Source organism: Schistocerca gregaria, chromosome 9 (genome assembly GCF_023897955.1).
Source record: "Schistocerca gregaria isolate iqSchGreg1 chromosome 9, iqSchGreg1.2, whole genome shotgun sequence".
Lineage (NCBI taxonomy): Eukaryota > Metazoa > Arthropoda > Insecta > Orthoptera > Acrididae > Schistocerca > Schistocerca gregaria.
The window spans coordinates 177,387,622-177,415,231 of NC_064928.1; the positions used below are offsets into that span (position 1 = coordinate 177,387,622).

Below are 27,610 nucleotides of genomic sequence, written 5' to 3' on the forward strand. Positions count from 1 at the left end.
TTACAGTCCTGACCTGGCTCCATGTGACTATCATCTCTCTGGGAAACTGAAAGACTCTCTTCGTGGAAAAGGTTTGAAGATGATGACTCCCTTGTGAACGCTGCCAAACAGTGGCTCCAACAGGTTGGTCAAGAATTTTACAGCGCAGGTATACAGGCGCTGATGGTATAAGGCAGTTGAGAGGGATGGAAATTATGTGGAGAAATGAAAATATTGTTCAAATGGCTCTGAGCACTATGGGACTCAACTTCTGATGTCATCAGTCCCCTAGGACTTAGAACCACTTAAACCTAAGTAACCTGAGGATATCACACACATCCATGCCCGAGGCAGGATTCGAACCTGCGACCGCAGCGGCCTTGCGGTTCCAGACTGTAGCGCCTAGAACCGCTCGGCCACTCCGGCAGGCAAAATATTGTTCCTAAAGGATATATCTACTCACTGTAAAACTTTCAAACATGTAGAATAAAAGATGGTTTAAAAAAATTGTGCATTTCTTTTGGAGTGACCCTCATAACATAAAAAAACCTCACTAGCTAAGTGCAAATAATCGTAGGTCAACTTCACTCTGCATAGCAAACGCAATCTGCAGCAACTTTCCACTTCCAAGGGTTCACTGTGTAAGTCAGCCCTGGACGATGAACTATTAGCAAGTGGCCGAGGGCTGCTCTTCTATCTTCTGAGTAGACTTCTGTCCGTTGTCGTCCGGTCGTTGGTGGATTGTACTCGGCCTGCAATAGCCCGAGGCGAAGTCCATATATTCACTCTCAGCGCCACCTGTGGCGCTGGTGGAATTCGCGCGAGTGGCGAGTCTCTATGGCACCAGCTCGCATCTTTGCGCCTATTGCGCTTCTGCCCTGGCTCCGTCTTGTTCGAACAACATAGCAAGAAGGGTAAAACGTGACGTCTCTGCTCTCTTAATTGTTATTTCCAGTTTAGACTTTAGACAGTTGGAGGCGTGATAGGGGCGCTCTTGCTCTTCATAAACAATAGCAATCTGACGCATAGGCCGAGAGGCAATCTGCGACTCTTTGCTGATGGCGCTGCAGTGTACGGGAAAATTTCACAAGGTGTGACACGGTCGCGAATAGAGCAGTGATCCAGAAAGTGCAGAACGATTTCTTTTTATTTCCGTCCATGATACTTACACACCGGTTTCGGACAGCGATCATCATCTAAGGATCTCTTTCAAAATAGGTCCTAACATGGCTTCATGGTATTAGGGCATGTTTTACAACACACCTGAAGACGGCTATCGGTGACCGTAACCGGTAGGCTAAGCACAATCCTGCGATCATGGACGGAAATAAAAGATATTTATTTTACCGGTTCAAGAAATGACTCTGAGCACTGTGGGACTTAACATCTGAGGTCATCAGTCCTCTACACCTTAGAACTACTTAAACCTAACTATCCTAAGAACATCACACACATCCATACCCGAGGCAGGATTCGAACGTGCGACCGCAGCGGTCGCGCGGTTACGGACTAAAGCGTCTAGAACCGCTCGGCCACAACAGCCAGCTACTTTAAGGGAAAGTGACGTTTTTGTAGAAACATACAGGGTAACCGAGGCAGAATTTCTGCGCAGTAGGATGCATGGCAGCTTGTTCTAAACGTAAAAGAGTGTAAATTAATGGATATGAGAAAGGAAAAAAAGCTGTAATGCTTCGAATACTGCATTAATGGTGCGCTGTTTGGCAGAGTCACGTCGACTGAATACCTAGGTACAACGTTGCAAAGAGGTACGACATGAAATGAGCAACTCCGTTGTAGGGGTGGCAGACAGTCGACTTTGGTTTACTGGAAGGATTCTAGCGCAGTATGGCTCATCTGTAAAGGAGACTTTGTATAAATCAATGCCAGCTGGCCGAGTGGTTCTAGGCGCTTCAGCCCGGAACCACGCGACCGCTACGGTCGCAGGTTCTAATCCTGCCTCGGGCATGGATGTGTGTAATGTCTTTAGGTTAGTTAGGTTTAAGTAGTTCTAAGTTCTAGGGGACTGATGACCTCAGAAGTTAAGTCCCATAGTGCTCAGAGCCATTTGAAACATAAATCACTAATCGGACCCATTACTGAGTACTTCTCGAGTTTTTGGGGTCCGCACCAGGTCGCATTATAGACATTTAAGCAACTCCCAAGTGCGATGTTAGGTTTTTTACCAGTAGTATTACGGAGAAACCTAGTGAACTGGAATGTGAATCCCTGGAGAGACGACGATTTTTTATCGCCAAACACTACAGAGAAAATTTAGAGAACTGGCATTTGCTGTTTATTGTAGAACAGTTCAACTGTGAGCGCTGTACATTTCGCGTAACGACCTTGAACACTTAGAGGATGCAACAGGTCTACTAAAGAGACTGCTTACACTACGCTTGTTCGCCCTGTTCTGGAGTATTGCTGTGGTGTTGCATCTGCATCAGGTGTGACTGACGGATGAAATCGAAAAAGTAGAAAGAAGGGCAGCTCGTTTTGTACGAGGTGCATTGAAGTTCTAAGGCCTCCGATTTTTCTTCTAATTAACTACTCACCAGAAATCGATGAAACTGTCGTAACTTCTCGACGTAATCGCCCTGCAGACGTACACATTTTTCACGACGCTGACGCCATGATTCCATGGCAGCGGTGAAGGCTTCTTTAAGGGTCTGTTTTGACCACTGCAAAATCGCTGAGGCAATAGCAGTGTGGATGGTGAATGTACGGCCACGGAGAGTGTCTTTCATTGTTGGAAAAAGCCAAAAGTCACTAGGAGCCAGGTCAGGTGAGTAGGGAGCATGAGGAATCACTTCAAAGTTGTTATCACGAAGAAACTGTTGCGTAACGTTAGCTCGATGCGCGGGTGCGTTGTCTTGGTGAAACAGCACACGTGCAGCCCTTCCCGGAAGTTTTTGTTGCAGTGCAGGAAGGAATTTGTTCTTCAAAACATTTTCGTAGGATTTACCTGTTACCGTAGTGCCCTTTGGAACGCAATGGGTAACGATTACGCCCTCGCTGTCCCAGAACATGGACACCATCATTTTTTCAGCACTGGCGGTTACCCCAAATGTTTTTGGTGGTGGTGAATCTGTGTGCTTCCATTGAGCTGACTGGCGCTTTGTTTCTGGATTGAAAAATGGCATCCACGTCTCATCCAGTGTCACAACCGCCGAAAAGAGAGACCCATTCATGCTGACGTTGCGCGTCAACATTGCTTGGCAACATGCCACACGGGCAGCCATGTGGTCGTCCGCCATCATTAGTGGCACCCACCTGGATGACACTTCTCGCATTTTCAGATCGTCATGCAGGATTGTGTGCACAGAACCCACAGAAATGCCAACTCTGGAGGCGATCTGTTCAACAGTCATTCGGCGATCCCCCAAAACAATTCTCTCCATTTTCTCGATCATGTCGTCAGACCGGCTTGTGAGAGCCCGAGGTTGTTTCGGTTTGTTGTCACACGATGTTCTGCCTTCATTAAATTGTCGCACCCACAAACGCACTTTCGACACATCCATAACTCCATCACGACATGTCTCCTTCAAATGTCGATGAATTTCAGTTGGTTTCACACCACGCAAATTCAGAAAACGAATGATTGCACGCTGTTCAAGCAAGGAAAACGTCGCCATTTTAAGTATTTAAAACAGTTCTCATTCTCGCCGCTGGCGGTAAAATTCCATCTGCCGTACGGTGCTGCCATCTCTGGGACGTATTGACAATGAGCGCGGCCTTATTTTAAAACAAACCGCATATTTCTATCTCTTTCCAGTCCGGAGAAAAAAAATCGGAGGCCTCACAACTTGATTGCACCTCGTATTATCGCGAAATAGGGGAGATAGTGTCACAGACATGATACGTGAATTGGCGTGGCAATCACTAAAACAAAGGCGTTTTTCGTTACGACGGGATCTTCTCATGAAATTTCAGTCACCAGCTTTCACCTCCGATTGCGAAAAAATAGGGAGAAATGATCACCACGATAAAATAAGAGAAATCAGGGCTCGCACAGAAAAATTTAAGTCCTCGTCTTTCCCGCGTGCCGTAGAGAGACACCTTGAAGGTGGTTCATTGAACCCTCTGCCAGGCACTTTATTGTGAACAGCAGAGTGATCACGTAGATGTAGATGAAGACAAGGTATGAGAAATTCGGGCAGTAGAACAGGAAAGGGAATGACAGGCAGTGCTACAATGTACCCTCCGCTATGCACCGTACAATGGATTGCGAAGTATGTAAGTAGATGTATTAGTACCAGGGATCAAAATGAGGACTGATAACAGTCCGCGTCTGCGTAGGGAGATATGCGGCAACACCACGTGCTCAGCACGTGTCCGCAGAAGCGTCGACCTCAGAGCATCCCAGTTTATCTCGAACGCTCAGCAAATGCTTCTCTTATCTGCCCCCGCTCACTGATCAGCGCTTCCTGTATTTCGTTCAGTATTTACAAGCTGGTTACGTTGCGCAAGGCCACTGCTTTGCGCCTCGTCATGGAGCGATTGTCGCTGTGCACCCAAGTTGCCACGCTGGGTCAGCAAAAAACGAAACGAAAATAACGAGCACTGATGTGCTAACATCAAGAAAGTGTTCGATTCTGTAGGCACACAAATAATACGAGGGCTGTCCAGAAAGTAAGCTACGATTGATCGCGAAATGAAAATCACAGTGAAAATCAGAAATGTTTCATTTGTAACAGTTAGCTACACCTTTCAGCTTCTTCTCTACGTAGTCGCCGTTCTGACTCAGACATTCGTCGTAGCGTTGTACCAACTTTCCAATACCCTCATCATGGAAGGCAGCCGCCAGTGCTTTCCGCCAATTCTCTACGCTGGCCTAAAGCTCGTTGTCGGTGCCAAAATGTTGTCGTCATAGCCAGCGGTACGTTTGAGCAGAGATGAAACTCAGTGGGAGACAATTACTGGCTGTATTGTGGGTAACCAAACATTTCCAATTGAAACGATGTCGGAACATCTTCATTGCCCCTCCAGAATGCGGCTGAGAATTGTCTTGAAGAAGAAACCGCACGACAGTTATGTAATGTTGGTTGCATAGCTTCAGGGCAAAGTTCTCACCAGGCCCTCGTACTTGGCGCGAGACACTATTTTCTATAACATCTTTACGCACTCACTAAGAGCTCAGGAATGAAAAGAGCTACATAATTCTACCTAGAGTCATACTAGAGACACTGCCCAACAAATCTTTGCAAAGCTTTATCGGATTTTCATAGTCGTTTCCATTTCGCGACCTATCGTAACTTACTTTCTGGACAACCCTCGTACATACAATCAGATAATTTCGTTTCGAAGAAAAATTAACAGACACAGTACTTGAAGGAATGCGATAGCTCAAGTCAAATACTAGGATAAATTTCTTTATCTTTCGTAATAAAAACTAGTGATGTACAAGGGAACGGCTTATCACCTTCAATTGTTAACTCTAGCCGGCAAGAGCTGCCGTGCGATTCTAAGCGCTACAGTCTGGATCCGAGCGACCGCTACGGTCGCAGGTTCGAATCCTGCCTCGGGTATGGATGTGTGTGATGTCCTTAGGTTAGTTAGGTTTAAGTAGTTCTAGGGGACGGATGACCTCCCATAGTGCTCAGAGCCATTTGAACGAATTTTTATTTGTTAACTCTATTTGTAAAAAAAACGATAATGATCCATAATCTGTAACTAAACCTCACAAAATTTCACCAGTACTGACGGGGAAAAATTCAAATGGAATTAAGATAGTCTAGCTCTTGCGAACGCCTCCGTAGCTTTAGATCAGCGCCGTTGAATGGTATTCGGAGGACCCGCGTTGTTCTATTCTAGGCAATGCAAGGAATTTTTTTTTTTTGGGGGGGGGGGGGGCGAGAACTGGAACCGGTGTTTTTCCAGCCTTGTATGTTGCCAATTGAGGAGCTGTTTGACCGAATAGCAACGCCTCCAGGTCACGAAAACTGACATTGGCTGGGAGAGCACTGTGCTGACTCCTCTCCCTTCCATACTTCACGCAATGACGCCACTGTCACAGGATGACACGGCGGTCGGTCGGTGCTCAGATGTGCCCGCCCCACGTTTACGTCTAGCTGCTGCAGACGGTTTGTTAGTACTTTCAGAAAATCTGCCACAAACGCTTATGTCGAGACATTTTTTTCAGAGAAGAGCCAGTAAAAACGGTCAGAGAATTTGAGTCAAAAGAAAATAAAACTCATGACACATAAAAAATGCTCCAAAATAAACAGAAAACACTAAAAGATTAAACGGAATGAGTTAATGAATCTGACTAACTTGGAGAAACGATACAGCAGAATGGACTAGAAGAATTTCCAGAATATGTAGCAGTTAAATGGGAAAATAATATGGTTTAATCTCAGATATCAACAACAATAAATTGATTTCTACAAATTCAAAATTAAAACGTTGTCGAAAATTATGATGACGTTAGCCGCTTTTGCGCACTCAAATGAATCAGTGGTAACGAGAGAAAATTTGTACCAGCGTCCCACTTAACGCGAGCAGTCGCCTTAACCACTTTTTCATTTATTTATTTATTTTCTTAAGGAAGGAGGGCATGCAGTTGAGGGCAAAGTGGGCAGGGGTCGTAATCCAATGCCTGGCCACGGTGTACCCCTCGTCGTCAAGGTTATTAGGAATGATGAGGGGAAATCAATAGTGGTAAATTATTTTAATTAACTTTTTTTTAGACTTCCGCTATCCGAGCGCGCTTCCTATGCGATCCATATTCGCAGCCCGTTAAACACTACTCGCATAGCGTCACCTAACCATCAGCTCCTCGCTCTCAGTTCCTGATTAACGCAAGAGATCTGGCGTTGTATGCGTCCGCACCGACGGAATGCATCTTTGAACGTTGTGACCTAATATACATATACAAACTACGGATGGTAGGAAAGTGAGACGCAATAATAATGTTTACCAAAATACGCGGAAGTGGTGGGAAAGTGAAGGTGACACTTCCTTCGACATCTCTACCGAATGTGTAACAAGCTAGGGAAACAAATAGTATTGTGTTTTCTGATCAAGGAGTTAAAACAGTACGAATTAGGGAAATATAAAAACGTCTAGAATGAAACATTAAACAATCGGGCAATAACACAAAAAATCAAGAATAACAGAACAGAAGAAAGGAAAAGATACATGACGATGGAGGACCACTGTGAAGATAGAAATCAATGGGTGTGGGGCAGTTGGTTAATGCGAAGAAAACAATCACTTTGGTATTAAACACTTCTGGCCATTAAAATTTCTAGACCAAGAAGACATGCAGATGATAAACAAGTATTCATTGGACAAATATATTACATTAGAACTGACGTGTGATTACATTTTCACGCAATTTGGGTGCAGAGATCCTGAGAAATCAGTACCCAGAACAACTACCTCTGGCCGTAATACCGGCCTTGATACGTCTGGGCATTGAGTCAAACAGAGCTTGGATGGCGTGTACAGGTACAGCTGCCCATGCAGCTTCAACACGATACCATAGTTCATCAAGAGTAGCGACTGGCTTATTGTGACGAGCCAGTTGCTCGGCCACCATTGACCAGACATTTTCAATTGGTGAGAGATCTGGAGAATCTGCTGGCCAGGGTAGCAGTCGAACATTCTCTGTATCCAGAAAGGCCCTTACAGGGCCTGAAACATGCGGTCGTGCATTATCCTGCTGAAATGTAGGGCTTCGCAGGGATCGAATGAAGGGTAGAGCCACGGGTCGTAAGCAATGGCACCCCGTACCATCACGCCAGATGATACGTCAGTATGGCGATGACGCATACACTCTGTCAATGTGCGTTCACCGCGATGTCGCCAAACACGGATGAGACCATCTTGATGCTGTAAACAAATCCAGGATTCATCCAAAAAAAAAGCCGTTTTGCCATTCGTTCACCCAGACTCGTCGTGAGTACACCATCACAGGCGCTCAAGTCTGTGACGCAGAGTCAAGGGTAACCTCGGCCACGGTCTCCGAGCTGATAGTCAATGCTGCTGCAAACGTCGTCGAACTGTTCGTGCAGATGGTTGTCGTCTTGCAAACGTCCCCATCTGTTGACTCAGGGATCGAGACGTGGCTGCACGATCCGTTACAGCCATGCGGATAAGATGCCTGCCATCTGCACTGCTAGTAATACGAGGCCGTTGGGATGCAGCACGGCGTTCCGTATTACCCTCCTGAACCCACCGATTCCATATTCTGCTAACAGTCATTGGACCTCGACCAACGCGAGCAGCAATGTCGCGATACGATAAACCGCAATCGTGATAGGCTACAATCCGACCTTAATCAAAGTCGGAAACGTGATGGTACGCATTTCTCCTCCTTACACGGGGTATCACAAAAACGTTTCACCAGTCAACGCCGGTCAGCTGCTGTTTGTGTATGAGAAATCGGTTGGAAACTTTCCTCATGTCAGCATGTTGTAGGTGTCGCCACCGGCGCCAACCTTGCGTGAATGCTCTGAAAAGCTAATCATTTGCATATCACAGCATCTTCTCCCTGTCGGTTTCATTTCGCTTCTGTTGCACGTCATCTTCGTAGTGTAGCAATTTTAATGGCCACTGGTGTTTGACTGTTAATTGTATGGTAATCTTATCTATTTGTGTGAAGACATGGTCACGTTTATAAGTGTCCCTTTTCAAAATGAGCGAAAGAACTCATACAGTCCTATAACGAAATTATTGACATTTTCTTTGGAAGGTTACTTCCATCAAATCACCACTCATCAATAAAAATATTACCCCGTCGCATGGTTGGAACTATTCAGTTGCTTTGCCTACTTTTGTTGCTATATTTCAACAACATATTAAATATGATATCTGCAGGCACAATTCCTGTGTGACATTTATGACATTTGGGTACTAGAGTCAGAAAAGCGGTCAAATTGTACTTTTGAAAATTAGTCTATCTATAAAGAAGGTGTTTTTGTTCGTAAAACTTTGAAATTTTGTGACTTTCATATTCTGTAAACAGTGATACCACAGAATAATTACTGTTTATTAGGTATATTCAATGCACTGATTTCTCACTCGCTGCCTAGGACCGCGGCAGTGGTAATACAGGCAGGTTATTCTTTACGCACCTGTGTTCCCTAGGAGCTATACTTCTTTAAATTTATTTACTGATGGCCCAACACATATCTAACCAAATGGACCGCTTTTCCATACATTACATTTTGAAATGAGTTATTTAAAAACGATCATATACGCGGATTCGAGGCCCAGATCGTCTGACCGAGAACTCTGCCAAAATGTGGAATCTAGGGGTTTTAAAGAATCGCGTTGGGGCACTGTTTTTCCCACTTAAATCCACTCAGCAAATCCCGTAGGTTTTTTGCAGTTGCCTGTCAATCACGGTTTAGTTAGGTCCCCTCTACTGCTCCTAAGGCGGGGAGTTAATGCAGTTGCACTGAGTCCGTATTTGGTATCAACACTGTTCAGCTGGAAGCTACACATAACTGCTCTGCCAAATAAGGCTTGCAACATTATTGTTATACGTCATTTAGCCCCGCCCCTCGGGCTCCCCGGAGTAGGGACAGCTGGGTCAACAGTTTTTGGCGTTTTCGCCCTCTTTCTAACCCTTGTGAGTCTAGTGACGTTGCTGTTCTCAGGGTTGGTATCAAGCTGGATTTATACACCAGTGTGTGCCTGTTGGTTACAAAGTTCTACGGTGACATCCTACGAGGGTCACTCAAAAAGTAATGCCTCCTATTTTTTTTTCTACGTTTAATTGTCAGGAAATTTAAATGCAATTACATAGGTTGAAAACCACAACATTGAGGATCATTTTGTCATTTTTCAATGTAATCTCCGCCCATCTCTACAGTTTTGGTCCATCTTTCAACAAGGGCATGTATCCCAGCACGGTAAAAATCACAGCTCTGCTTCCTAAGCCATTGACGCACGGATGTTTTGACGGCCTCCTCATCTTCAAAATGAATCCCACGATGAGCTTCTTTTAGTGGCCCGAACAGATGGAAGTCTGATGGTGCCAGGTCAGGGCTGTATGGGGGGTGAGGCAAAACTTCCCATCCAATTTTGACAATCTCGTCAGAGGTGTGACGACTGGTGTGTGGTCTTGCATTGTCATGCAAAAGAAGAACATCTGCCATTGATTTTGTTGGGCGAACTCGCTGAAGACGTGCTTTAAGTTTTTTGAGGGTTGTGACGTATTGAACAGAATTTATTGTGCATCCCTGCTCCAAAAAATCAACCAGAATCACACCCTCTGTATCCCAGAAAACTGTTGCCATAACTTTCCCTGCCGATCGCACAGTTTTGAATTTTTTCTTCCTCGGCGAGCTTGTGTGACGCCACTCCATTGACTGCCTCTTTGATTCGGGTTCAAAAAAATGCACCCATGTTTCGTCCCCGGTCACAATTTTTTTCAGAAACTCATCTCCCTCCAAACGGAAGCGCTGCAAGTGTTGGGAGGCTATTGTTTTCCTTGCCTCTTTATTCTAATCGGTTAACATTCTTGGAACCCACCGTGCACAAACTTTTGAGTACCCCAATTGTTTAATAATCGTGATCACACTGCCTTTACTAAGAGAAATAATGCGACACACTTCATCTGCAGTCACCCGACGGTCACCACGAATGATGTCATCAATTTGCTGAATGTTGTGTGGAGTCACTGCACTCACCGGCCTGCCGCTCCGCTTTTCGTCAGTCAACGGTGTTTGCCCTTCAGCTTCCTTACAACGACGAACCCATCGTCTAACAGTGCTGACATCTACTGTCACAACACCATACACCTTCTTCAGTCTTTCATGAATGCGTATGGGCGTTTCACCTTCTGCATTCAAGAATTCAATCACACAACGCTGTCTCAAACGAACATCGATTTCGGCCATCTTACAAACTTCTGCTGTGCTACCACCTGTTGACACAGAAAGTTACTACTGCAGTGGATTGCAGAAGAAGGTTTGAGGAATGGCGCCAAATTCAAATTTTTCACTTAACTTAATTTTTTTAAGTAGAAAAAAAATGGGAGGCATTACTTTTTGACCGACCCTCGTACAACAGCGTCTAGACAACATATGAAGTTACATGTTAATTCTTTGAGGAGTATCTAACGCCCTGGGACCGCGTCTCGGGGGCCGTCTGCATTTTCGCAAGGCTATCCCCTTACGGTTTACTTCTTGTAACAATATCTCTCCTAGTTTCGTCTGCCCTCAGCATCTTCTCTGCTTCCGCGCCTTGGAACGCCTGGCCTTCTTTCTCACAGTTTCAAGATAACACTACAGTAGCAAGGAGTAATCAGTCTATTACACAACCTGTCCAAGCCTCTTCATCTCGGAATAACTACTGCAACCTACATCCCTCTGAATCTGCTTACTGTATTCCTCTCTTGATATCCCTCTGCGGTTTTTACCTCCCCCCCCCCCACTCCCCCCCCCCCCCCAGTTCGCCTAAATACTAAATTGGTGATCTCTTGATGTCTCACAATGTGTTGTACCAATTTAACCCTCTTTTTAGTCAGGTTGTGCCTCAAATTTCTTTTCTTCTCAATTTTATTCAGTAATTCCTCATCACTTACATGATCTACCCACCTAATCTTCAGCATTCTTCCATAGTTCATGTACCACTTTCAAACATGGGCACACTCAGTACGTTGCGCTGAAAGACCTAAACCGAAACAAGGATCCAGATCCAGGAGGAGACGACATTCCGTCAGAACTACTGACAGCCGTGGAAGGGCAAGCCACGACAAGACTCCTCCATCTTGTGTGCAAGACGCATGAGATAGGCGAGATACCCTCAGACTTCGAGAAGAATTTAACACTTCCAATTCCAAAGGAAGCAGGTGTAGACAGGTTTGAATTTTACCTTCATTACAACCACCATTTCTTCGCTCGTAGTCTGACAATTTCGGGTTGTTGGAGACTAAATTCCAGATAAAGGGTGTGCTGACCCTTTGCTGGTGGATCCATGAAAGCCATCCACGATTCTGTAAACGATGAGCACTGTATTTCGCACATCTTTACCCATTGATAATATCCTGCTTTTTCACTCTTGGCCATCTGCACAGTAGACCACTAACTATCAGCCAGTGTCCTGCCACTAATAAGCCCCACCCTCATTGCGACAACATCATCTATTGGTAACGTCTTGGTATTTCAGTGTATTATCTGTCTGTGTGTCGATCATACTGGGCTTTTGTGAAGTTGGCCATTGAGAGTCTGCCAAGGTCGTATTCCTGACGAACATCACTGTCACAGCACCACATCCTCATCCATAGATAACAATCTACGGTTTCAGGACATGTAAAACCACAGACTGGGTATACTGCCCCTCTTTCTACTGCGAGTTTGTGAATCCAACGATAACGTGCGTATGTTAAGCACCACCTCTCATTGTCAACACATCCTCACAAATTAATACTGTCACATAGTTTTAAGAAGTGGAAGGCTTTAGTCTCGGGTCGGTCCTTCTGCCCTCTGATGGGAAATCTCGTAAGTACTGCAAGATACAGTAAATACTGAGTATCCTCCATACCATCATTTATAAAATCTTGTGTCAGCAAAACTAACCCTATTTCTGGTTCGTCCCTGTGAGGCCAACACACTCAATTACCTTATGAGAGTACAGTTGTGTTTTGGCCATTCTAAGGCTCTCACTGGTAGTGACTGTAAGTCCACGATGATTTCTGATGTACACCATTAATCACACGTTCGTAATGTCCTGTTGTTTCAGTATGTAGAAGACTTCCGTCTAGGTTTTGGCCATACTGACCCTCCACGTTGTTGGAGTCTAACAACAAGCCGTGTAGATGGGCACAACCCCCGCAACCACGAAATTCTCACAAATTCAGGATTTTGTACTACACCACTTGCCATTAAAATTGCTCCACCATGAAGATGACGTGGCGAAATTTAACCGACAGGAAGAAGATGCTGTGATATGCAAATGATTAGCTTTTCAGAACATTCACACAAGGTTCGCGACGGTGGCGACACCTACAACGTGCTGACAAGAGGAAAGTTTCCAACCGATTCCTCATACACACACAGAAGTTGAACGGCGTTGCCTGGTGAAACGTTGGTGTGATGCCTCGAGTAGGGAGGAGAAATGCGTACCATCACGTTTCCGACCTTTGATAAAGGTCGGATTGTATCCTATCGCGATTGCGGTTTATCGTATCGCGACATTACTGCTCGCCTTGGTCGAGATCCAATGACTCTTAGCAGAATATGGAACCGGTGGGTTCAGGAGGGTAATACGGAACGCCGTGAAGGATCCCAAGGGCCTCGTACCACTAGCAGTCCAGATGACAGCCATCTTATTGGCATGGCTGTAACGGATTCTGCAGCCACGTCTCGATCCCTTAGTCAACAGATCGGGACATTTGCAAAGCAACAACCATCTTCACGAACAGTTCGACGACGTTTACAGCAGCATCGACTATCAGCTCGGAGACCCTGGTTGCGGTTACCCTTGACTCTGCATCACAGACACGGGCGCCGGCGATGGTGTACTCAACGACGAACCTAGGTGCACGAATGGCAAAATCTCATTTTTTTCGGATGAATCCAGGTTCTGTTTACAGCATCGTGATGGTCGCATGCGTGTTTGGCGACACAGCTGTGAACGCACATTGGAAGCGTGTATTCGTCATCGGCATACTGGCGTATCACCTGGCGTGATGGCGTGGGGTGCCATTGGTCACACGTCTCGGTCACCTCTTGTTCGCATTGACGGCACTTTGAACAGTAGACGTTACATTTCAGATGTGTTACGACCCGTGGCTCTACCCTTCATTCGACCCTGCGAAACCCTACATTTCAGCAGGATAATGCACGACCGCATGTTGCAGGCCTGGTACAATCCTTTCTGGATGCAGAAAATGTACAACTGCTTCCCTGGCCAGCACATTCTCCAGATCTCTCACCAACTGAAAACGTCTGGTCAATGGTGCCCGAGCAACTGAATCGTCATAATATGCCAGTCACTGCTCTTGATGAACTGTGGTATCGTGTTGAAGCTGTGTTTGACTCAATCGCCAGGCGTAACAAGGCCGTTATTACGACCAGAGGTGGTTGTCCTGGGTACTGATTTCTGAGGATCTATGCACCCAAATTGCGTGAAAATGTAATCACATGTCAGTTCTAGTATAATATATTTGTCCAATGAATACCTGTTTATTATCTGCATTTATTCTTGGTGTAGCAATTTTAATGGCCAGTAGTGTATTTTGGATGTGTAATGGTACGCTCAGATGTAGACCATTTTATTCTCGACGATTTATGTTATTTCATCATGCTCGTCATCAAATATGTGGTGTCTAAGAAACCTGCATAGTGGGTTCACTACTCAAACAATTCAAAGAAATCGTATTAATGAGTTTTATTACAGAAAGTAAATGACAATACTTAACTCTGACAATTACACAGAAGTGTCGCAACCAAAGGACAACATACAGAATAAGCAACCTCCTTCAGTATAAACATTCACAAGTCTGCGCTACATAGACTGGAGTTGACGCTACTCTCCCAGCCAATAGTCTTGAAGGTGCTGTTGAACTGGACTGCATCAGTCGCGCGCAGCGCTTTATGTCCTCTTCGCATAGGGGCCGCTGCTGTCATGTTATCGGCCTGGAGGGAAGTCCAGTCAGCGTGCGATTGGCTGACGTCTTCTCACAGCCGTCTACGCTCTACCGCTCACGACTTGCGTGGCGGCGCTTGGATTGGCTGACGTCTTCTCACAGCCGTCTACGCTCTACCGCTCACGACTTGCGTGGCGGTGCTTGGATTGGCTGACGTCTTCTCACAGCCGTCTACGCTCTACCGCTCACGACTTGCGTGGCGGCGCTTGGATTGGCTGACGTCTTTTCACAGCCGTCTACACTCTACCGCTCACGACTTGCGTGGCGGCGCTTGGATTGGCTGACGTCTTCTCACAGCCGTCTACGCTCTACTGCTCACGACTTGCGTGGCGGCGCTTGGATTGGCTGACGTCTTCTCACAGCCGTCTACGCTCTACCGCTCACGACTTGCGTGGCGGCGCTTGGATTGGCTGACGTCTTCTCACAGCCGTCTACGCTCTACCGCTCACGACTTGCGTGGCGGCGCTTGACTCTACGCCCTAACAAGTTAGATTGTTGTCGTCCAACGTACTGTAGATGATGAGTATCCTCAAACCGGTGACGTATTCGTTCATTTGTTATGTGAAGGCTGTCTCAGCTAATCTAGCTATTGGTGGACCCCTGGTGAGGAAAAAAACTAATCACCTTATGAGCACCATTTTGCACAGCCAGGAGATTTTCACCACCTGGTGACCATCTTTGTGTCTGACAAGATGATGTAGCTGATGAACATCCGTCACAACACCAAAAGTTCACTAGTTGATTACGTCCTAATGTTTCAGGACGTGGAAGACTTCAGTCTGGATATAAGCTACACCGTACTTGTGTGTAATGAGACTCAGTGAAGCTTCCTTACGTGATGAACACCATCTCTCATAGTGCTAAGAGGGTAATCCCGAAAGTAAGGTCTTCTATTTCTTTATAAGTACATAGACCTGTTTATTTCTACAGTGGTTTACATCAGTTTAGAGCTTGAACATTTAGCTATTTTTCGACATAATCACCATTTCTGTCGACGCATTTTTGTAGACGCTGTGGCAGTTTTTGTATACCCATGTCATACCAGCTCGCCGCCATGCTGTTTAGAAAGTTATGAACCTCTTCTTTCACCTCGTCGTTGGAGCTGAATCGCTGGGACCACAATTAACGCTGATAGGTACTGTGAGACTCCGAAAAAGGGGCATTTCAGAAGCGGAAAAGAGGAATGTTGATCAAGGGCCTACACATTCTCCATGACAACGTTCGCCCACACATCGCTCGGCAAACCGTTGCTCTCCTGCAACAGTTTCAGTGGAACATAATCACCCACCCACCCTATAGTCCTAACTTGGCGCCCAGTGACTATCACCTGTTTCCAAGGTTAAAAAAACATTTGGCAGGAAAGTGATTCAGCTCCGACGACGAGGTGAAAGAAGAGGTTCATAATTTTCTGAACAGCATGGCGGCGAGCTGGTATGACATCGGCATACAAAAACTGCCACAGCGTCTACATAAATGCATCGACAGAAATGGTGATGATGTCGAAAAATATCTAAATGTTCAAGCTGCAAACTGATGTAAACCATTGTAGAAATAAACTGGTATATGTAGCTTTACTTCTGCCAGTATCTCGTCTCCTACCTTCCAAATTTACAGAAGCTCTCCTGCTAACCTTGCAGAACTAGAACTCCTGAAAGAAAGGATACTCCGGAGACATGGCACTTGCCAGCGAAAGGCAAAGGTCCCGAGTTCGAGTCTCGGTCGGGCACACAGTTTTAATCTGCCAGGAAGTTTCATATCAGCGCACACTCCACTGCAGAGTGAAAATCTCATTCTGGAAACATCCCCGAGGCTGTGGCTAAGCCATGTCTCCGCAGTATCGTTTCTTTCAGGAGTGCTAGTCCTGCAAGGTGTGGAGGAGAGCTTCTGTAAAGTTTGGAAGGTAGGCGACGAGATACTGGCAGAAGTAAAGGTGTGAGTACCGGGCGTGAGTCGTGCTTGGGTAGCTCAGATGGTAGAGCACTTGCCCGCGAAAGGCAAAGGTCCCTAGTTCGAGCCTCGGTCGGGCACAAAGTTTTAATCTGCCAGGCATATCAGCGCACACTCCGCTACAGAGTGAAAATCTCATTCCAGATATACGTTCTTATAAAAAAATAGGAGACCTTACTTTTGGTATTACCCTTGTATATTTTAACTGGTTTATGTCCTAGTACTTCACGATGAAACCAGACTCCTCGTGAGTACACTACACTTGGGTTGGCGAGACCCTGAGACCCAGGAAAACTATTGTACTCGATAAACACTATCTCTTGAAGCTATCACACATTCACCTGCTGATGGTTCCCAATAGTTTCAGGGCGTGAGTGTCTGTAGTTTCCTTGTGACTTGTAGGATTCTCTAAGCCAGCCAAGATTGTTTAATCGACGAACATCTGTGAGTAGCTGATGATGTCCTGCTGTTCCAGGATGAGGAAGACTACAGCGTGCGTGTCGGCCGTGCTGGTCGTGTGCCTGGCGGGCCTCTGTGAGTCGGCCAGGATCCTCTGCCTGATGACCACCGTCTCTCGCAGCCACCACATCTTCAACCGGGCTCTCACGCTCGAGCTCGCCAAACGCGGTCACCAGGTGACTGTGTTCGCTCCAGACCGGGAGAAGAAACCGGTTCCCAACCTCCGGGAGATCCTGGTAGAAGGGGCATACGAGGCAATACACCAAGATTACGACTACGAGAGCTTTGCCGAAATAAGTCAGATGGGCATGGTCGGGGAAATCTTCACCTGGGGACTGACCACGTGCCGAAACACCTTGAGCTCGAAAGGTGCTCGACAGTTGCTGGAGCTGGCGAAGAACGAGACGTTCGACCTCATCATCACAGAGATCGCCATACAGGAATGCGTGTTGGGATTCGTCAGCAAATTCGGCAACCCTCCAGTCATTGGTATCACTGCCTACGCTAGTCCTCCGTGGGCGAACGATCTGACGGGAAACTTCCAGAACCCGTCTTACGTGAACACGTACACGCTGCCTCTGACCGACCACATGACATTCACCCAGAGGATGCAAAACCTCCTGCTCGACACTTACGTGTGGCTCTACCGCACATTTCTGTACATGCCAGAGCAGGATAAGCTCAGCAGGAAGTTCTTCGGTGACTCTACGCCGCTGCCCAGCGAGATCGAGAAGAACGTCAGCTTCGTGATGGTCAACACCCACTTCAGCACGGACTACCCCAAGCCGCTGGTGCCGGCCGTCATAGAGATCGGAGGGCTGCAAGCGAAACCTCCGCAGCCATTATCCAAGGTGAGTTGAACATGTTCACATTGTGCCCTTTCAAGCATAGATTTTAGAATTCGCTGAACTTTGTGATAATAGTGTACTGTCACGTAATCCAGCACTACATGAGTAGAGAAAACTGTAGACAGTCAGAAAAAAACGTCAATGCTTGTTTATATTGCAACATTATTTCACCACATGTGGTAGTAGTAATAGTAGTAGTACTAGTAGTAGAAGTAGTAGAGGGGTTTGTGGGCGCACGACAGCAAGGTCTTCAGCGCCCATTCAGTAACAGAGTGAGACGGGTGTCAAGAAAAAAACTCTTAACAGTTATATAAAACGGAACATAAAACATGGGGAACAATCAGTGAAAAATATGTGCTCACCCACACCGAAGCGTGGGATGAAGCAGGGCGTCAGCAGTAAAACATGGACAACACAGAAAGAAAATGATAGAGGGAGCTAAAACAATGGAACAGATTGAAGTGGCTGGCTGACCGCCAGGAAAAAAGGGAGGAGTCAGCCACTCTGCAATACACTAAAACCTCCAGCCTAGAAGTTTAGGCCAGAGTCCAGACACATCACAAAACTTAAAAATCCTAGACACACACGTCTCATCGTTAGCTAAAACACAAGCCAGATCCCCATCAACGTGTGCTTCCGCCCTCGCATCACGGTATAAAATGCAGTCTGTTAAAATGTGGCGGACAGAGATGTGCACACCACAAGCATCACAAAACGGAGGATCCTCCCGCCGTAATAAAAAGCTATGTGTGAGAGGACAGTGCCCGATCCGAAGACGTGTGAGGGCCACCTCTTCCCGCCTGAGCAACCGGCAGGAGGAACGCCACGGCTGAGTGGTTGACTTTACCAACTGCAGCTTATTAGCTGTCACCGCCAGCCATTCGTCCTCCCACAACTCCTTGCACTTCCTGTGGAGTGCAGAGATGACAGACTGCAAGGGGATGGGACACTGGACCACATCCTGCTCTCTGCAGGTCTCCTTGGCAGCCCGATCGGCCTGTTCATTGCCCCATAAGCCGACATGACCAGGCACCCAGCAGAAGGATACCTCCTTACCCATACAACATAATAAGCATAAACATTACTTAACTTGGTTCTGGATGCTATTTACAATCGACCATCTGAAGTTCCTTTGGTATTGTATGTTAATCTTATTCTTACATATATGTCTGATACTTGACAAAAGTGTCTATACATTTATCTTAATGGCTATGTACAGGAATATGGTAATCTTATTAGGCGCAGACAGAAACTTCACTATAGATTGGTACAAATGTAGAACTCGTACAGACTGCTACACACTAATGCAGACTGGTACAGACTGCTGCATACAAATGCAGACTAACTAATCGGACGTCTGTACACTCATTATAATACCTCGTGCATTCAGGTATCACTGCGCGAGTGTGATCCACAAGGAGAAAAGATTCTACGTTAGCAGCAATCTCATTGGCTGCGTTACATATTATTACGCGGATCAGTGGAAGCAGAATTTGGTCCGTCTCTATGGCAGCACCATCTCGTAGTGCGGAGACGGACGAGCGCTGAGCCTGCGAAGTTGTGCTTAGCGGGGCGCACTCTAGTGGGAAAGTGGTGTACGCACTGACTACGTGGAACTATGTACACAACACCACATCAATGCACGATATGGTCAGTTGGGATAGTTCTGGCCAGACAAGTTATGTGACTACCACACTGTGTGTCTGCTTCATAAGCTCATTACCGCGTAACCACCTCAGTATCTAGCATCAGAGATGATATACATGCTACGCCATCATGGTCCCAACACAACGTCTCGCTTTTCTAGCATCTTAGCTGTGCCCATCCGTAAAACAGAAACTCCTCCTCTGCTGCTGCTGTCCGCTTGTGGAACACGCTGTGCCAGCTGGAGTGGCCGAGCGGTTCTAGGCGCTAAAGTCTGGGACCGTGTGACCGCTACGGTCGTAGGTTCGAATCCTGCCTCGGGCATGGATGTGTGTGATGTCCTTAGTGGTTAGTTAGGTTTAAGTAGTTCTAAGTTCTATGGGACTGATGACCTCAGAAGTTAATTCCCATAGTGCTCAGAGCCATTTTAACCATTTTGAACATGCTGCCCTGTAGTGTGCACAAAACTGAATGCCCTGCTGTATTTTTAGGAAATGCAGAAACGTTTCCTCTTGTCACCCTCATAACATTTCGCTGAAAAGATTATCTTACAATGCCAGCTTCCCATCTTCTCCCAGCTGTGTTTGTTTCTCTTTTCACTTCTCAGTGAGTCAGGCCACTGTCTTTTGCCCTCTCCTCAGTACTTGTGTTTCTACCACGTTCCGCTTTCTCTCCTACTTCCTCCTTTCACTTACTTTAGTTGCTGCTAGCACCCTCAGTTTAAGTCCATGCCTCTAATTTGTTTTTGTCAATGTACGTCTCGTGGAATAATATGAACTGTATTTTTTCTGATACAGCTGCTGCTATTCATGTGATATGGTGCATGCAAAATAAAACTGATAGGAAAAATATTCCCTGCTCCTTAAGATAGGCCACCCAATTATCCTGTGTGAGGACAGTGTAAGGTGGGTTGCCTACCTTAAGGTGCAGAAAATTTTATTTTGTCAACCCCCCCCCCCCAATCCCCCCCCTCCTCCCCAGTTATTCCTAAATGTTTTATCCCTTATAAAATGCAAAACGTGTCATAAAATGTGTGTCGCTTTGGACATAACGCAAAATATATAGAATGCTTGCTTAGATGTACATGGGGACATCAAAAATTAACTTGCACATTTTTGCTATTGTATGCTGCACTGCACTTCAAAGTGACACATATATATCACCATATTATTCAATACAGTCGCCGACGCATTGTAAACAAAGTCGGAAGATTCTGTCTGTTGTTCAGTTCCTCGACAATCGAAACCTGGTCCTTGACCATGGAGCTGTTCGAGAAGTGCTCTGTGAACTTCCTCGTGGGTGGAAACTCTTTCCCTCTTTCGGTTTGCCAAAAAGATGGAAATCGCATCGCTTAAGATCTGGTCTTCCCAATCAGCACCACCTCAGCACCACTCATGTCGGTTGTGGCCTTGGTTAAATTTTGTGGCACTAATTCACTACAGTTGAAAGCGCCATCCATTTAGTCCATTTCACGTGAAATCTGTGTGCAGTTTCGACGTTTTGCTTACAAGATTCGTCCCACGCCTCACGTTCCTTATCTGTGCACTGCATTTTCAATTTCGGCACCATTTCAATTGCACACCTTTCATCCACAAGGCAACAGAAATACACCTGCTGGAAAGCTGTAACATGATCTCTCTTCTGACAATGCTCTACTCATGTTACGCAGTGGTCTTAGTAACTTACACTCTGCAGCTCATACGTAAGAGGGCACCCGATTGCACTAATCTTGCTAAAGTGATGAGTGAATGGTAAAAACAGAAATGACTACAGATTCGTTTTTTTTATTTATTTGATAGTTTTCGCAGATACGATGCTTATCGCCGTGCATGTTGAGGACATAGGATCAAGTGCAGTGGAGGTACGAAGATTCATCTTGCGTCAGAATCAGGTTTATGTTCTAAGAAAACTCGTTTCGACTGTCTAAAACGAGAATCCTCAGTTGCACATGCAGCACAGGAACACTGATGTTGCACTTGGCGCTGAGGATTGTCAACTAAGGGTCGAAACCAGTTTTCTTAAAACGTAAACGTGATTATGTCGCAAAATTAAAATCTTTTGACACTTACAGTAACAACTCTAGACTCCGGCCGACACAAATTCAGTGTTCTTTGACTTTAGAAAGACATTGGATACAGTTTCGCTTAGTGAAACAGCCAGTAATATCATCATCGAACACCAACGCATAATACAGCATCAAAATTCTGATTGCCTTCAAAATGAGTTAGTTTGTTAAATATTGCCAGTTAAGCAACTGAAAGGTTTGCGTCTGGAAACGCAGAGTTCTGATCATGTTTGCATCTACGAGGTGCTTTCGACTTCTAAGGCCTCCGATTTTTTTTTTTCTCCGGACTGGAAAGAGATAGAAACATGCGCTTTGTTTTAAAATGAGGCCGAGTTCATTGTCAATACCTCCCAGAAATGGCAGCACCGTACGGCAGATGGAATTTTACTGCCAGAGGCGAGAATGAGAACTGGCAACGTTTTCCTTGCTTGAACAGCGTGCAATCATTCGTTTTCTGAATTTGCGTCGTGTGAAACCAATTAAAATTCATCGACAGTTGAAGGAGACATGTGGTGATGGAGTTATGGATGTGTCGAAAGTGCGTTCGTGGGTGCGACAGTTTAGTGAAGGCCGAACATCGTGAGACAACAAACCGAAACAACCTCGGGCTTGCACAAGCCGGTCTGAGGACATGATCCAGAAAGTGGAGAGAATTGTTTTGGGGGATCGCCGAATGACTGTTGAACAGATCGCCTCCAGAGTTGGCATTTCTGTGGGTTCTGTGCACACAATCCAGCATGACGACCTGAAAATGCGAAAAGTGTCATCCAGGTGGGTGCCACGAATGCTGACGGACGACCACATGGCTGCTCGTGTGGCATGTTGCGAAGCAATGTTGACGCGCAACGACAGCATGAATGGGACTTTGTTTTCGTCGGTTGTGACAATGGATGAGACGTGGATGCCATTTTTCAATCCAGAAACAAAGTGCCAGTCAGCTCAATGGAAGCACACAGATTTACCGCCACCAAAAGATTTCGGGTAAACGCCAGTGCTGAAAAAATGATGGTGTCCATGTTCTGGGACAGCGAGGGCGTAATCCTCACCCATTGCGTTCCAAAGGGCACTACGGTAACAGGTAAATCGTACGAAAATGATTTGAAGAACAAATTCCTTCCTGCACTGCAACAAAAACGTCCGGGAAGGGCTGCGCGTGTGCTGTTTCACCAAGACAACGCACCCGCGCATCGAGCTAACGTTACGCAACAGTTTCTTCGTGATAACAACTTTGAAGTGATTCCTCATGCTCCCTACTCACCTGACCTGGCTCCAAGTGACTTTCGGCTTTTTCCAATAATGAAAGACACTCTCCGTGGCCGCACATTCACCAGCCGTGCTGCTATTGCCTCAGCGATTTTCCAGTGGTCAAAACAGACTCCTAAAGAAGCCTTCGCCGCTACCATGGAATCATGGCATCAGCGTTGCGAAAAATGTGTACGTCTGCAGGGCGATTACGTCGAGAAGTAACGCCAGTGTCATCGATGTCGGGTGAGTACTTAATTTAAAAAAATCGGAGGCCTTAGAACTTGAATGCACCTCGTACATCTACATCTATATGGATACTCTGCAAATCACATTTAAGTGCCTGGCAAAGGGTTCATCGAACCACCTTCACAATTCTCTATTATTCCAGTCTCGTATAGCGCGCGGAAAGAATGAACACCTATATCTTCCTGTATGAGCTCTGATTTCCCTTATTTTATCGTGGTGATCGTTCCGCCCTATGAAGGTCGGTGTCAACAAAATATTTTCGCATCCGTAGGAGAAAGTTGGTGATTGGAATTTCGTGACAAGATTCTGCCGCAACGAAAAACGCCTCTCCTTTAATGATTTCCAGCCAAAATCGTGTGTCATTTCTGTGACACTCTCGCCCATATTTCGCGATAATACAAAACGCGCTGCCTTTCTTTGAACTTTTTCGATGTACTCCGTCAGTCCCACACCGCGCAGCTGTATTCTAGAAGAGGACGGACAAGCGTAGTGTAGGCAGTCTCCTTAGTTGTCTGTTACATTTTGTGAGTGTCCTGCCAATAAAACACAGCCTTTGGTTAGCCTTCCCAACATTTTGTATGTGTTCTTTCCAGTTTAAGTTGTTCGTAAATGTAATACCTAGATATTTTGTTGAATTTATGGCTTTTAGATTAGACTGATTTATCGTGTAACTGAAGTTTAACGGATTCGTTTTAGCACTCGTGTGGATGACTTCACGCTTTTCGTTTATTTAGCATCAATTGCCAATTTTCGCACCATTCAGATATCTTTTCTAAATCGTTTTAAAGTTTGTTTTGATCTTCTGATGACTTTATTAGTCGATAAACTACCACGTCGTCTGCAAACAAACGAAGACGGCTGCTCAGATTGACTCCCAAATCGTTTATATAGATAAGGAACAGCAAAGGGCCATAACACTTACTTGGGGAACGCCTGAAATGACTTTCCGTCCTTTACTACGAACTCTGATCTCTCTGACAGGAAATCACAAATCCAGTCACATAACTGAGACGACATTCCATAAGCACGCAATTTTACTACGAGCCGCTTGTGTGGTACAGTGTCAAAAACGTTCCTGAAATCCAGGAATACGGAATTGATCTGAAATCCCTTGTCAATAGCACTTAGCACTTCATGTGAATATAGAGCTAGTTGTGTTTCACAGGAACGATGTTTTCGAAACCCATGTTGACTGTGTGTCAATAGACCGTTTCCTTCGAAGTAATTAATTATGTTCCAACACAATATATGTTCTAAAATCCTGCTGCATATCGACGTTAACGATATTGTCCTGTATTTTAATGGATTACTCCTACTATGTCCTATGTCAAAGCGGTAGGTGGATCAAAACAAAATGTCCAGACACTCTGTGACCAAAATGGTACTGAAACAGAGGATGACAGATTAAAGGCCGAAATACTAAATGTCTTCTTCCAAAGTTGTTTCACAGGGAAAGACTGCACTGTGGTTCCTTCTCTAGATTGTAGCACAGATGGTAGATATCGAAATAGACGACAGAGGGATAGAGAAACAATTAAAATCGCTCAAAAGAGGGAAGGCCGCTGGACCTGATGGGATACCAGTTCGATTTTACAGAGAGTACGCGAAGGAACTTGCCCCCCCTTCTTGCAGCGGTGTACCGTAGGTCTCTAGAAGAGCGAAGCGTTCCAAAGGATTGGAAAAGGGCACAGGTCATCCCCGATTTCAAGAAGGGACGTCGAACAGATGTGCACAACTATAGACCTATCTCTAACGTCGATCAGTTGTAGAATTTTGGAACACGTATTATGTTCGAGTATAATGACTTTTCTGGAGACTAGAAATCTACTCTGCAGGAATCAGCATGCGTTTCGAAAAAGACGGTCGTGTGAAACCCAGCTCGCGCTATTCGTCCACGAGACTCAGAGGGCCATAGACACGTTTCACAGGTAGATGCCGTGTTTCTTGACTTCCGCAAGGCGTTTGACACAGTTCCCCACAGTCGTTTAATGAACAAAGTAAGAGCATACGGACTATCAGACCAATTGTGTGATTGGACTGAAGAGTTCCTAGGAGTTCCTATATAACAGAATGCAGCATGTCATTCTCAATGGAGAGAAGTCTTCCGAAGTAAGAGTGATGTCAGGTGTGCCGCAGGGGAGTGTCATAGGACCGTTGCTATTCACAATATACATAAATGACCTGGTGGATGACATCGGAAGTTCACTGAGGCTTTTTGCAGATGATGCTGTGGTGTATCGAGTTCAACAATGCAAAATTGTATTGAAACGCAGGAGGATCTGCAGCGAATTGACGCATGGTGCAGGGAATAGCAATTGAATCTCAATGTAGACAAGTGTAATGTGCTGCGAATACACAGAAAGATAGATCACTTATCATTTAGCTACAAAATAGCAGGTCAGCAACTGGAAGCAGTTAATTCCATAAATTATCTGGGAGTACGCTTTAGGAGTGATTTAAAATGGAATGATCATATAAAGTTGATCGTTGGTAAAGCAGATGCCAGACTGAGATTCATTGGAAGAATACTAAGGCAATGCAATCCGAAAACAAAGGAAGTCGGTTACAGTACGCTTGTTCGCCCACTGCTTGAATAGTGCTCAGCAGTGTGGGATCCGTACCAGAAAGGGTTGATAGAAGAGATAGAGAAGATCCAACGGAGAGCAGCGCGCTTCGTTACAGGATCATTTAGTAATCGCGAAAGCGTTACGGACATGATAGATAAACTCCAGTGGAAGACTATGCAGGAGAGACGCTCAGTAGCTCGGTACGGGCTTTTGTTAAAGTTTCGAGAACATACCTTCACCGAAGAGTCAAGCAGTATATAGCTCCCTCCTACGCATATCTCACGAAGAGACCATGAGGATAAAATGAAAGAAATTAGAGCCCACACAGAAGCATACCGACAATCCTTCTTTCCACGAACAATACGAGACTGGAATAGAAGGGAGAACCGATATGGGTACTCAGGGTACCCTCCGCCACACACCGTCAGGTGGCTTGCGGAGTATGGATGTAGATGTAGATGTAGATATACTACCTTTCTTGAATATTGGTGTGACCTGTGCAACTTTCCAGTCTTTGGGTGCGGATGTTTCTTCGAGCGTGCCGGCTGGTGTGGCTGAGCGGTTCTAGGCGCTAGTCTGGAACCGCTTGACCACTACGGTCGCACGTTCGAATCCTGCCTCGGAGATGGATATGTGTGATGTCCTTAGGTTAGTTCGGTTTAAGTAGTTCTAAGTTCTAGGGGACTGATGACCTCAGAAGTTAAGTCCCATAGTGTTCAGAGCCATTTGAACCTTTTTTCTTCGAGCGAACGTTTGTATATGATTGTTAAGTATGGAGGTGAAGTGTATTGTAACTCGCTAAGGAAACGCTCGCACTGTAACACAGTGCATGAGTTTGCTCTGGATAACTTGCGCTCCGTTTTAAGAAAATCTAGTTATTCAAACATCTCAGTGTTTACGTTATCATACCTACGTGGCATATAATGATATAACCTTGCAGGTACATTTAGTGATGTATGTGGATATTGTCTGCAAAATTTATTGCGAGTAGAGATAGTAGAGGGCGTCTGGGGAATGGGGGCGAATATAGAAAATACAAAATTTATTGAAAATATAATGTTTTTTACTAACGCATTAAGTAACTTCTCCCAGTTATGTATGTTAAGTTACATCCTCCATATGTCCACACTGGGCCGCGGTGCAACAAACAATGCGTTCATTGAAATTCTCGATCACGTGTGTTCACAAACACCTGGTGGAATTCCATTAATAGACCTTTTAATCTCATTCCTCATTTGGTCTATTGTTTGTGGTTTCTTCACGTACGCTTTTGATTCCACAAATCTCCACAAAAAAGTCACAAGGTCTAATATCGCATGATTTGGCAGGCCGTTCCTGGTTGCCGTACAAAGAGATAATTTTTTGAGGAAACATTTAATTCGACAGAGCATTCGTTTCGCAGCTTGTGTGCCGACTCGCACCATCTTGTTAAAAGCAAAAATTGTCATCTTCATCAATAAGAGGAGAAACCAATCTGAAAGCATATTTTGGTAACGGTCGCCATTCACAGTGACGGCAGCTTCCTCTGCATTTTCAAAAAAGGACGGACCGATCACCCTTCATTCGTCCGTTGTGGATGTACGTCTTCCACAGTCACACGCAGATTTTCGTTACCCCGAATTCTGTAGTTCTTCTTATTGACGTTCCCACTGAGATACAAGTGCGCGTCACCTGAGAAAATTACTCTTTTTGCGAAGTTCTCGTTCTCCTCTTCTCGATCCAATACCCATTGAGCAAATCGATGCCTCTTTCCATGATCTGCAGGCTCCAACTCTTGTGTGAGTTCAGTCCTGTACGTATGCGTTTTCAGATCTTTTGAAAGGATTTTATGTAGTGAACTTGTTGGTAAATTCTACTGTTGGACTCGTCGGCGAACCGATTTTTCTGGGACTTACGATCACATTGCCACGCGCGATACCAATGTTCTCTTGTGTTCGAACAGGACGCGATCGTCCTTTTTTTGCTTAACGATTGAAAAAGAACCCGTGGTCTCAGACTTCCGGATCAA

The 27,610-nt window shown here is 45.4% G+C and overlaps 1 protein-coding gene across 1 annotated transcript in view; it reads left to right on the top strand.

The window, feature by feature from the left end:
* The window catches only part of LOC126291810 (UDP-glucosyltransferase 2-like), a 146,239-nt gene that overhangs the window by 57,866 nt on the left and 60,763 nt on the right, over positions 1-27,610 (top strand). The window contains exon 2 of the mRNA XM_049985506.1: positions 17,004-17,838. Coding sequence (XP_049841463.1) covers positions 17,005-17,838 — 834 coding nt within the window. The 5' untranslated portion in view covers position 17,004. The remainder of the gene's footprint in view (positions 1-17,003; positions 17,839-27,610) is intronic.